Source organism: Lepidothrix coronata, unplaced genomic scaffold (genome assembly GCF_001604755.1).
Source record: "Lepidothrix coronata isolate B3197 unplaced genomic scaffold, Lepidothrix_coronata-1.0 Scaffold10, whole genome shotgun sequence".
Classification (NCBI taxonomy): Eukaryota; Metazoa; Chordata; class Aves; order Passeriformes; family Pipridae; genus Lepidothrix; species Lepidothrix coronata.
This window is the reverse complement of record NW_016690190.1, coordinates 4,101,618-4,115,486: the sequence shown is the minus strand read 5'-3', so window position 1 is coordinate 4,115,486 and position 13,869 is coordinate 4,101,618. Positions and strand designations below refer to the sequence as shown.

Here is a 13,869-nt window from a genome sequence, read left to right as displayed (position 1 = left end):
CTTCAACCTACCGGTGAGAACAGGATAATGTTTAGACACCGAGGGGAGAGAAAGACAACACTGACTTCTGTAGATATGCTGACTCACTACCTATTGTCATGTAAAGAAGACAAAAAAATGTTATTTCCTAGTTTGAAGATGATAGCAACCTATTGCATGTGCAGCATCACCTTCCAAGTCAAATTAGTCCTTTCACCTGAAGTGAGCAAGTCTTTTTTCTTTGCTTGGAACTGGAAGAAGAAAAACATCTAAAATGAAGAGCAAATCTAAAATATTTTTGTTGTTCCAGGAACCACATAGAGACACTCTCCAGAAAGTACCTTATAACTAGAAAATATTTAAGAGAATACCACCCATGCTTTTGTAAAAAGTATAATATTTGGTATATCAGTGCATTGTATACCTCAGAATTTTCTTCTGTAGAAACAATAAGCACACATTCTTAAATGTAATGCATTTCCTGAGGAGAAATAGGACCAGGTCCAGTGTAGGAGGGCAATCAACTGGCAAGTGTCTGAGTTTGTTATTCTCCCATTTCTCCCTCCTGTTCACCCCATTTTTATAAAGATGGGATAAAACTACTACATAAGCAAGTTGTGAGATATACAACTGGAGAGAAACAGATCTTGGCCTTTCATCCATTTGAAAAATTTAGTTATCATAGTCATAATAATGTAACCTTGGAAATAGGAGCTTTCTATGGAAAATAAACTATTATCAGAAATAACAATGCCAAGAGCTCTTTCTACAGGGTAGAGATTTTATACTCTTAGTTATGTTCAATCACAAGTAATATATTCATAATACAAATATATGTATATGCATATATACACAACCCTAAAAATACATATATTGACACACATACACAAAAGAGACATTTATCCAGTAACTGAAGTTTGATGGTTTTGTTCATGAGTTATTTGCAAATACTATTTGCTCTGTTAGAATACAGGTTTTGGCTGACATTATATTATGTCTCAATAAATTTTATTACCTATTCATTATAATTTTGTCTCTAAAATTTACTATGTGAATATTCATTTCTTATGCTATCAGACTGGCAATTGACACCAGGGGATATTGTCCTCATCATCCAAACTAATTAACTCATTCATGCACAGAATTCACGAGCTCCATACGAAGCTCTATTTAATGCAGCTGAGCAAAACACCTCCACTATCAATACTTCTGTAGTCTTTGCAGATACTGCATAATATTATTATACAAATTGATCAATTTGTCTTGTTCAGACATATTCGGTATATTCAGAAACCATAAAGATTAAATACATAAGCAAATCCATGGAAAAGCAAATAACAGGGTGATGAATATCACCAAAAGCAAACATTAGTACAATATTAATAGAAATGGATGTTTCTGAATACTGTGTAAAACAACTTGCTCAACTGTAAGGAGAGGAAGAAAAGCTTTCCAGATAGAGCAGCAATTTTGAAATAAATGTGGGGAGATTGTTTCACTGCAATTTAACCTAAAATATTTTAACTATTTATACCTATTATTTTTCAAAATGGTGTATTACATAGTCAATGAAAAGTAATTCGAAGTACAGATGAATGAATTCCACTAATCTAATTAAGAACCCCCTTCCACAAGCACATCAATCCATGGAATTAAATCCTAAATGTCATTTGTCCCATGAGGATATAAATAAAGAGTGGGGTCAATTGAAATATTCTGTTCATTCATGTGGACTAGTTATAACAGTTTCATTTAAACACAAAGCTAATTATGAATCTTCTCAAATCAGGAGCTAGATAGGCTAGTTTATCATATTGAATTTTATTTGATGAACTCATGATTGGCATGAACCAGAAGTGCACATTCAGGGTATTATTAAATAACAATCCAAATGAGGCTTGTAGAAAAGCTATACATTAATTAGTTGGAACAATTTCTGGAAGATTATACTGAGTTGTCATGAGGTCCTCTCAAAATTGTTCCACTTGCATCCTAAAAATTATGTAATTTCGCCAATGGAAAAATATTTTCTTTCCTTTTTTAGCTACAAAATGACAGTATAGTACAAAGAAATTTAATTACTTCCTATCAGAAAAGTGGCATTTGACTTTTCCACAAGAATACAGAAGATTGCCTGGATATTGGATCATTCCCATTGTAAGGAAACGAGCATACTTCCTGGAAAATCTTAAAACTTATAAACATTAATTACTATACACAGTTAATTTGATTTTATTGGGGTTTAAGTCTACTTTTTTGTGAGAAAACATCTATTCCATGGTACACTGGGCTGCTCAGAGCCATTGTTTTTCTAGAGACACATCTCAAAAATTCAAAATCATGCTAGATAAACTGTTTGTAAAGTGAAGTAATTTTTAACACCACCCACCCACCTGCTGGAAACTGCTTATCAAAGAAATGGTATGCTTACTTCCTCTTCTATGCCTGAACTATAGCATTTTGGGGGTTCTAGACATGTTACCATCATCAACATCACACCCCCAACCCCTACCACCAGGAAAAAAAAAACAAACCAAAACAAAAAAAACAACCTTAAAGAAACAGACCTTTGCATGAAAAAATGAGAAGGGCTCATTTTTTAAAAATCCCTTTCACTCCAGCATTTGTGGTTCAAACCCACAGAAGCAAAGCCACGTGCACCTATTCTGAGATTACCAGCAGAACCTGATCTGCTTCCATTCACCAAGAAAACACAGCCGGCTTTTGATGAAGCTGTGACTTCCTCCTCTCACCCCTATTAATCATCCAGCAACAAGTGAGAGGATGCCAGACAACTCATATGGAGCACAGTTGGTTTTCCTAAGAAACATGTTTCTGTCTCCAGTCACCCAGGGAACAATACAGGCAGAGCAAGCTTTGGGTCCTGCCCAAGCTTGGCACTCCTGCACAACAACCTGGCTACACTTCTGCCATGCCACCAGCTTGATTTAACTTGGAAGACAGACTTCTAAATTATACATGCCCCAATCTCTGTATCAATTATTTATGAACCCAGTGAACCATTTCTTATGCTTTGTGTCTCCATAGAGAAATGAAATAATAAGAATAAACAGTCCAACGACTCTACAGAATTCAGTGACAAATTTTTGATAGATCTTCAAGAATACAGCTCACACCAGCCTACACATATACAGGTTTTAGCATGATTCAGTAAGCAGAAATGGAAGTCTTCTACTTCCCCTCCCATACAAGAAATACTTTAGTAAAAAAGAATCACACTCTTTTGAGGCATCTTTGCAGTGACAGATTAATGAATTACCTGCCTCCTAAAGAAAAAACATGTAAAATCAATTAAATGTTCTAGTGTTTAGAGCCATTGGAAAACAGAAAGCTGTAGCCAGAAGAGAAAAAGAAATTTACCTTACTTTTGAAATCATATTGGCAGAGCTTGGAAATGATACATTAAAATTAAGCATGTTTCTGACAGCATTTATCTACTTAAAACATAAGAACTGCCACAGGGTAGAATCATCCAGTCTCTTCTGTGGACAAATTTCAGTGCTTCAAAAAAGTTCACTACTGTTTTAAGGTAAAGTTCTTGCTAAGCTCTTTACCTAAAAAAAATACCCCTAAAATTATAAGCTCCACCACATATTTTTTTATTTCATTTGGGAACCTGAGCTAGACAAGCTACCAGGTTGTGGGATGCTGGGCCAAAGGGTAGTGCATTTGATACCCACCCCCAACCTGCTTTTAATGATGATCAACAACTATTAAACTAATATAATAAACACTTATAACAACTTTGTTTCAGTGTGCTCTGTTCAGATCTGTTGCTACCTCAACCCTTTGAGACCCTCATTAGGTGCCAAAACCAGGCTGTTGTGGTCTAATCCTAGCCAGCAATTACATACCATGCAGCTGCTCACTCCTTCCCTCTACCTGCTCTTCCCTTGGTTGGGAGTATTGGAAAGAAAAGGTAAACCTCGTGGTTAAGAATTTAATAATTGAAACAAAATAGAAATTATTATTATTATTATTATTATTATTATTATTATTATTATTATTATTATTTTAATGGTAATGAGGGAGAGAGAGAGAGAGAAATGAACCCAAGAGAAAGAGGTGATGCACAATTGCTCACCAGCCAGCCCATCCCTGACCAGCAGTCAGATCCCTTCAGATTAACTCCCCCAGTTAAATCCTAATTGTCATTAGGATGTCATTTACATCCTCATAATTGTCCCATGAGGATGTAAATAAAGATTGGGGTCAACTGAAACATTCTGTTCATTCATGCTGATCACTTATAACACTTCCATTTAAACACAAACCTAAATATGAATATTTATAGACTGGGCATGACCTTCTATGATGTGGAATATCCCTCTGGCCAGTTTGAGTCAGCTGGCCTGGTCATGCTCCCTCCCAGCTTTCTGTGCAGCTCCTCACTAGCAGAGTATGGGATACTGAAAAGTCCTTTACACTTGAGGTAAACACTATTTAGCAACAGTCAAAACATTATTCTCATCCTAAATCCAAAAAGCTGCTCTGTACCAGCTACTAGGGAGAAACTTAGCTCTATCCCAGCCAAAACATGGACTTAAGTGTCATGCTAGATAAGCCAGGTTAGCCCAACTGTACTAAATCCTTTTGCCCTTTCTTACCTCACACTTACTTCACCAAATGTTTGAGCACTTTGCTCTGTAAGGGCTAGACCCACATGCTGAAGTTCCAGATGGAATCCCAGTACTTGCTTTTCTTCTCCTGCATGCTACATGTTGTTCTCTCGCACTTCACCCTTCCAAGCACAATGGATTCTCCAACAGTAATAATCCCATTAGACAGAATCATAGAATATTTGGGGTTGGAAGGGACCTTAAAGATCAATTATTTCCAACCCCCTTGCCATGGGCAGGGACACCTTTCAGTAGATGACGTTGCTCAGAGCTCCATCTAACCTGGCCTTGAACATTTCCCGGGATGGGACATCCACAATTTCTCTGGGCAACCTGTTCCACTGCCTCAGAACTCTCACAGTAAAGAATTTCTTCCTCATATCTAATCTAAACCTACTCTCTCTCACTTTGAAACCAACCCACCTTGTTCTGTCACTACATGCTCTTATAAATAGTCCCTCTCCATCTTTCTTGTAGTCTTCTTTCAAGTACTGGAAAGATGCAATTAGGTCACCCCCAAAGCCTTCTCTTCTTCAGGTTGAACAATCCCATTTCTCTCACCTTTCCTCATAGGAGAGGTGCACTGTCCCTCTACTCATTTTGGTGGCCCTCCTCTGGACTCATTCCAACAGGTCAGTGTCATTCCTGTGCTGGGGACCCCAGAGTGCAGAATCCACCCCCTCATCCTTCTGGCCACGCTGCTTTTGATGCAGCCCAGGATGCAGTTGGCTTTCTGGGCTGCCAGAGCACGTTTCCAGCTCATATTCAGAAACCCACATGCTAAATAGGAAAAGCTGATGAAGAAAAGACGAGACTCAATTCCCTATAAAGCATGTAATGAAAAAGAAGGAAGATATATATAAGCATTTTCATCCTCAATTATGCATTTGGAGAACAGCTCGCGCTCTAACACTTTCTCCCTTACACCTTGTCTCCTACTGTTCTTTATTAGACTCTCATCCTATACACAGCATCCATGTTCAACCTGAGAAAGTAGATTCTTTTTGGCATTTGGGTCTCTAAAAGCAATGATATTATTTCCTATTACCCTTTTGCTGTTCACACAGGTTTTATATGTATACTGTGCTGCAACCATTACCCTGTAAACTCTATTAAAGGAGTTGTATTTACCAATGTAGTGATATGTCTATTTTCATTTATACAGATTTTGTAATTAAAAAAATAATCACAGTCTACCCACAGTGCTTATTCCACTTGTAGAAGGACTACAGGAGCTATGCAAGTCAATTATGTTTTATTTTTAAATGGTAATTTTTTTTCAGTGTTCCTTTGCGTCAACCACACAACACAAATGTGCATCTCCTCATTTCTGAATATCCAGCTGGAAAATGCAGGTCTTTACCTTCCTTTTAAAAGACCCTCGATTAAAAATACAACATTTGTATTTCCTTATGCACCTTGTATAAACATTTGCAAAGGATCACACTACACTTCTACTGTCTCTGCAACAAAGACCATATATACCTAATAATTTTGGCTGCTCAAATTCTCATGCATCTCCCGCTGCAGAAATCCTGAAATTTATCTAAGACAGGCTATATCCACCTCCAGGTCTCAGCAGAATCTGCCCTGCTGTTCAGTACTAGCAGGAACTCAGATTCATTCTATGTTGTTCAACACAGAAACAAAGGAATATTTGAATCTCAAAGCCATCATAATTCAAAGCAAATTTCCCTGATACCTCATAGGTTCTTATTTTAATTTGCCAGACACATTAATTGGTAGCCACAGTGCAGCAGTATGTTTCCTCTATTTTTAAGACATTTCCTCAGATTTTAAGACATAGTACATCTTTGACTTCCAAATTAATTTCGGGCTCACAAGTCTCTCTCTCCCTGCTTTATCCTGACAGCTGATATCAAATGAGACATTCAAATGAAGAGTACCAAAATTTGGAGGTCATTTTCCAAGGGATATCCCTCAGCCTGGAGACAATACCTGTTCTCCCAGACCCCCAGCTTACTGTTCTGTGTAAGCAATAAGGGTTATCTAAACTTTTTTCTAGAGGTTTGTTTAGATACTGAATTGGTGAGACATAGTTGGTTTTATTACGTTATGCTCCTCAGCAGAGTACAGCAAATACGATCTTGGGACAAGGCACACCAAATTGGAAATCTTTCCTTGTTTACAAAATAACAATGAGGAACTTGCAGCTTTCTGAAATTTCACAGGACCACAGCATGGTTGAAGCTGGAAGAGACCTCTGGAGGTCATCTGATGAAACCCATGCTCAAGCAGGGCCACCAAGAGCAGGTTGCCCATGACCACGTCCAGGTAGGCTTTGCATACCTCTAAGGATGGAGATTCCACAACCTTTCTTGGCAATCTGTGCCAGTGCTCTGTCAACCTTACAGTAAAAAGCATTTTTCCTCATGTTCAGAGAAAACCTCCTGTGTTGGATGGAAAAGCTCTCAACTCAACTGTTTCCAGGGATGGTGCCTGGCATTTAACTTCAGACCTGCCTGCTGCTATGGATTTCTGGTGAGTTGGACTAATGGCTGAACCCAGTCACCATCACCAGACACGTCCTGCTCACCTTACTTGGGTACTGTGGAACTGTGCCCTTGCTGGCAAGATCCTGTGCCTGTCATGCTGTCACCTGAGCTTCCTCTTCCCATTTGTCACTGGATTTTAGTGCCCCATCTCCTGGCTGAATGACACAGGGTAACAACAAAAAACTATGGAACTTTAAAATAGAAAAAAGCCGGATACTCACACAGTGAAGGAATCAGGGGGAGCCGAGACTCTCCTCAGGTCAGCAGACTGCACTTTATGGATACTATAAGGCAGCAGGAAATGAGTGGCCAGGAGAAAAACAGCACACAGTGTGGACAGACAAGAAAAAAGGTAGGGAAGAGACAGAGAGAGAGAAAGAGAAGGAGTCGAACAGAAGAAAGAAAGAGAAAGACATACAACATTTAAACAGAAACAAAAGGAATGTGTCACATAAAAGTTGAATGAAGAGACATGCAGAGCTCTGAGTTCACACTAGAAAGCCAAGAGCAACAGAAGACATGCAAATAGAGAAAATCACTGCTACATGGCACACGGAAGCCTTCCAAAGACACGAGTGAGGAGGACCAACGACAAGCTAGGCACATGACTATACAAGAAAGATGAAGGGCCTCAGAATTTCTTCCACAGGCATTGAAAAATTTCAAGGTAACAGCCTTTGGAAGCAGGTCCAGAAATGCAAACAAACATCAAAGCCGAGATCTGAATGGATGGAATTGCCTCCAAAAGTTAACCATCTTCAGTTACTGTTTAAGATAAAGAAATACCCTTACTGAAGATTTTGTATCCATAAGGATAAATTGTTTTTTCCATTCTTCTTTCACGTAGCTTAGGGAAACACGCATTTTACATGTAGTGACTCTCAATATTAACTCTCCTTTAGTGTTTACACTCAAATGGTCCCTTTCTTTCTCTCAAATGTATGGAACATGTTTTATCTATAAGCTCTTCCCTCTCCTTTCTCTTCCATTATGCAGGATATTCTTCCTCAACCTAAACTAAAAGTCAGTGAAAACAAAATACCATGCTTTGAGATTCAGAAAGTATTCATTCAGAAAATTATTTCTGGAAAAACTGAACCACAGTTTCTCTTCCTATTCCCTACAATTTTTGGTATAGCTCACAAGTACCAATCACAGCCTTGGCTTGATCACAGAAAACCAAGCTACATCTTGTCTCTTTCACATGCTACCATGATTAACAGTGGAGACCAGGAATGAGAACTTAGCTAGCAAGATTTTTAGAGAAACTCTTTTAAGTTTTTAAGAAAAAAACCCAAACCTCCAGAACAAAAGAGAATAGGTTAAAAAAAAAAGTGTAAGACTTCTTCAAATTAAGTCTTTCTCTACTTATGACACTAGTCTAACTAAACTCCAAAGAGCATTCCCACTGCTCTTCTTAACTATCAATAATATCAAAGCTGGCAATAATAGTAACTCCGCATTACTGCGACCCAAGATAATTTTCTAATTGCTTTCCTGGCAAGGAGCTCAAGAACAGCTGTCTAATAATTAGGGATAGCTCTAGACCCACTTACTTATCTCACACATCTAACATTCAAATGATAGTCATAAAAGAACAGTCTATCATGTTCAATCAAATATAAGTCTTTCTGGGAGATTTCAACAGAACAAGAAGTATCCCAGATATCAAGTTAAGAAACATATTTAATTGAAAATTTTCTCTCTTGAGCAATACTGCAAATCAGTATCATTTTGTATGAACTTCTTACAACACCGATACGCTTCCTAGACTTTAACCTTTAGCATTCTATTTACTTTTTATCATGCCAGGAGATTCAATTCCTCTCTCCTTCCCCTTCAGCACTTGAGAGCAAAATACATACACAAACATATACAGATATAGATGTAAATACATACACACACCATTTCTGATATGTGAATCTGAGACTAGAGTTCCTGACAAACCATGTGTATTTTCCCAAGACACAGGCCTGCAGAGAAATACCTCAGCCAAATCAAAGGACTCTGACAGCCATTTAGTGTACAGTAGTACATTCAAATCAAGCTAAACCACAAAGAATATCCCTAGCATATACCACAAATCTGTATTTCCTTACTATAGCTGAAATTCAGGTCAAAATCCAAATCTAACTGTGCTAATTAGCAGATCAAAACACCAAGAATTTTCTTTTTATATTTGCATTAGTCTCCCTCAGTGCAGAAAAAGATGCCCCAGGACTGCCCTCTGCTCGATTCTACCTTTCACAAGTGATCAAAGAGGGGTGGTTGGGTAAAATCGAGCACTGCTGCCCACAGGCAAGATTCTGCTGTTCTTCACTGCTTAAGAAAGATGAGTATACCTCACGTATTTTGCAGGCAAATAGAAGTTGCACCTTAGAGAGATGGGCTTCTACTGAAACTTAAAGCATTAGTCTCAGTAAGGGAGCAGAGTGCTCAATTGAATAGGAGCATGTTGAAGGTAACCAGGGAGCCTTTGATTACCTGAACAGATTGACAACCAGGGGATGACAAACAACTCTACAGGACAGGAGTCAAAGTTTGAAGTAAAGCAGCATCTTCCACTAGATACACAACTGAAAGAGAGAGGCTACTTTTAAGATATCTGAAGAGAAAAGGTGTGCCTCAGACCTCGTCTTTTTTTTCAAGTTATATGAGTTAGTCTAGTATTACACCTCTCCATAAAACTTGCCTCACCACTACAACTGTAACAGCAAAATTCCACACCCACCTCCTCAGAAAAATTAAGGCCTCACTGCATAGCTGTCCAAATTAAATGTGGATCCTTGATAACTTTAGGCCTTTAGCTCAGTGTCTTTGTATACAGGTCAGACTGCTTTGCTTCACCTTTTGTATAATTGATGAAAAACAGCAAAGGCACTTACAATGTCACTCATTATAGCAGCAGGAAAGACCTACACAAGAAGTACAATAATAACCTCTACAAAATAATCTAAATTATTTTATTGGATGGCCATTTTCACAGGTCAAAATTTGAATATTTAGGTTTCTTTTATTAAAGATTTGTCTGCAGTGCTTATGAATAACTTTTAATCACTAAAAGAATGTTAGTTCTGTGCTTTCCTCTTCACATGCCCCTCATTTCCAGTTTTCTTAGCCTTTCTCTATTTATCTTTACAATGCTCATTTCTCATTTGGGTTTCTATAGTGAAGAAGGGTTCCTACAAAGTACAAACAGTCCTTCTTGGACCTTCAGGTCTTTCTCCATAAACAGTGCCAGGCAGCATGGTCCCACAACAGAGACTGCAAAATATCCTGAGTAATTCTTGATTCTGGTAATTTCTTACAGGGTCTACAATGAAGCTTAAAAAGCAGATCAATAAAGTTGAGAAAATAAATCAAAATAACTTCAAGAGCAATGGCATACATATGCAGAACTGTCAGAAGCCAAGAGGCACAACGCTGAGCCTGCACAAACCTCTCTAAATAAATAACAGAAAGGCACAGCACCAGTCTAAAAGCAAGACAGAGGGTAACCCAGAAGATAAAAAGAAAGTCAGGTAAGTATGTACAATACAGCGAAAAGGAAGTTCAGACGTGATTTTTTTTTTAATTTCTTTTTCAAACGCTCTGCAAGTCCAGTACATGCAAAATCCATCACCAAATATGCTGCCCCAAACGGGCTCCTGCCATTAGGACATGCATGTATCCAACTTACTCATTCAGCAAAGGCATAGATGTTCTCCTCTTGCTCTTCTGCACCATGTTGGCTTGGTTCCTTAAGGAGATCCGAATGAGTGAGGGGGCCAACCGACACGGTTCTCCATCCACTTGCATGGGGATAGACTTGTATGTTAAAAGTGTCACCTCACGGCACTGGTGCAACCTCTCTCCATGACCACCCACCTGGAGAGCAGCCTGGAAGAAAATAAACAAACAAACAAAAACCAAATAAAAACCAAGAGGGAAAGAGAGAGAAAAGACACCTCATAACAGATAGTTCAGGCAGTTAACAAATCCAAAATGCAGCTTTGATGGTAGCATCCATTATACAGCGCTCCATGCCTAAGGTATGCTAAAAGAGCACAATGATTCACCCAAAAATTGCAAAGCAGAAATTGAAATTTCATAAAGAAAAATGGTGGGCAACAAGCAGATATCTAAACACATGCACTGCTTGTCTCATCACCTATATGTGTACACACACCTATATGTGCACACACACCAATATGTGCACACACGCGCATGCACAAATGAATACTTGCGTTCATTCTTTCATTCTTAAAGGTTTCAATTTGTTTTGGTTGGTTTGTTTTTACACTAACAGTAATGCTAGTAATTATTTGCTTTTTAAAACAACAACCCTAATTAGAGACATTTGCGATACAGAAAAATTATTTTCCCTTCCTGAACAGAATAGTCCTTAATATGAATTAGATCAATTTAAAATCCTTATTATGAAAGCTTACACAGCAAGTCAACCTCAACATTAGACAGGCTGAAAAGAGCAAGTAGAAGGACCTTTTTAAAAACAATTAAATACCATGTTTAAGAATTCATTTCAAAGAAATTAGGCAAGGAAGACAATGAGCAGATCCTTCAAGTTCTGGGAAGATATATTTGGGCAGAAATGTATTTTTAATGGTATGACTACTATGAGACTATTAATTCTCATCTATCAGATGCAGAAAAAAAATCTTATATTAATGCAGTACTAACAGAGAACAGCCTAAACACAAGTCAAGACCCTAACCCTGCTCTGTGCACTTAATATTATGGATCAACTGAAATTATGATCAATAATATAATAATAGTTCTTATAAAGCAATTCTCTCCCTTGTTTTCACAGACCTTCTTAGGTATGAGTAAGCACATCTGAGAGATATACAGAGCAAGCCAGGATTATATCAATACAGTCTAGGATTACAGAGGTTTCTCAGCATCACAACCAAAGTAAAACTGTATACTCTAGGCTTCCTTTAAAGAGAAACAGCAGCTCAAAGAGCCCCACTTCTCAAATTAAGCCCCAGCTGAAATTGTTGGTAGCTTCTGAGATCACTCTAGCCACTTTGACTGGCTAGAGTCACATTAATGGCAAACCCAAAAACTCTTCCAGCTGAAAACTGCCAGTTGCTATATGCTAAATAGAATTTGACAGCATTTTCAAAAACATGCCCTAAATTCTTCAGGTTTACTCCACAAGATCTATTAGGCTAACAAACAAAATTTTTCTTATTTGTAGGTTATTTCCCTAATCCACTTGACCCATCAAAAAAACGAAGGCCAAAAAAGAATCCTTAACCCAGACAGACTTTTAGAGAAATGGTTGTTGATCAAGACTGCCTTTTACTTTTGCTTACTTTGAATATTAGATTTGCCAGGATTTCTCTCTGAGGAAGCAAACACCATTGTCATGGGTATTCACTGAAAGTGATATGCACTGGGGGCAGATAACACAAAAAGTGTGTGAGTTTAGTGAAAACCTAGTTTTAACCTCATTCACACAAGACATAGCAGCAACGAAGGCCTAAAGTTATGGACTTAAGTGTGATTTATAAAAGCCTGCCAGGAAGCCCAGATATGGGCCTTCTGCTGGCCACACCAAGTTCAAGCTGCAGTGCCCTAGGTAGACTAGTGTTAGCACAGGGTTAACTACCAACTCTCTGACTGCATTTAATCAGCTTCTGACGAGATTATGTCACTGTATCACTGTTTTTGACCACTGTGATAAGCAGGACATCAGGGTATTGGACAGTGAGATAGCTTTTGTGGTAACTGTTTTGGTTCACTTTAAAGACAGCATTGACAGAAAGTGCATTGACAAATTTAAATTGTTGGCTGAATTTCCTTTCCCTAGCGAATAAAAAGGAGAGATAATATTCATGCCAGAAATCTTAATAAGTTTTCCACAGCTATTAGTGAAGTTTCACAGGACTTTTAGTGGGCATTTGGAAACTGTATGGGCATATAATTTTATATAATAGTTCATATTTATTTCCAACAGCCAGTTATTTTATAAAAAAGGATTTTTATGCTGTAGATTGAAATATACAGAAGTCAAAAGGAAAAAGCAGTATTTATTTCATCATAGAACATTCCCACAGTAAAATCATGTCTGCATGCTGCTCTTATTGTAGAGTTGTTACTGTAATAATCTTGCCATTTAGGTTGGTAGCATTGCACATGCAAATTAGCCCTATTTTGCAAAGAATACACTTTTATTATTAAATAACACCTCTTTTATGAGAAAACTATAGCTTGAGTCTGTAGTTTAACAGCAGCGCAGGCTTTGGCCTTGGCTGACTACGTGGAAACACGCTTGTCTTCAGTAACAAGGACAGCTTTGTGCTCTGTTGTGCTGCCCACAGAGTTCACCAAGCCTGGCAGCTCCTGCAGGCAGGGGAGCACCTGCAATGCACTCACCAGAGAGGCCATGGTGAACCCAATGACCTCAATGTAGCCATCGTCGTGGCGCTGGGGCTCAAAGTCTCTGTGATCTCCAGGGTTTCCCCAGGGCATTGTGCCAGCACAATACCTACAGAAAGAAGTTTGGAAAGCAAGTTTGAGAAAGCATTTGGCCCTGGGGGTCCTGACTAGTAGCCTATTAGCCTGTTCTGCTTCTTTCCAAGCTGATACAACACCCACAGATATATCCACCATAATCTTCATCAGGTTCCTCTGTGAGAGGAAAAAGGGGAAACACCAGGAAATAGGTAACAGAGCAGCAGCACTTTGTTCTCCCTATTTGCTTTGATTCCTGCAGGTGACCTGTT

General features: G+C 38.4%; 1 protein-coding gene across 5 annotated transcripts in view; it reads right to left on the bottom strand.

The window, feature by feature from the left end:
• The window catches only part of DGKI (diacylglycerol kinase iota), a 121,082-nt gene that overhangs the window by 71,796 nt on the left and 35,417 nt on the right, over window positions 1-13,869 (bottom strand). For all 5 annotated transcript variants that reach the window (XM_017804885.1, XM_017804881.1, XM_017804882.1 and 2 more), the window contains 2 exons: window positions 13,520-13,631; window positions 10,815-11,014 (listed from right to left, as the gene is read on the bottom strand). In XM_017804885.1, coding sequence (XP_017660374.1) covers window positions 10,815-11,014; window positions 13,520-13,631 — 312 coding nt within the window. The remainder of the gene's footprint in view (window positions 1-10,814; window positions 11,015-13,519; window positions 13,632-13,869) is intronic.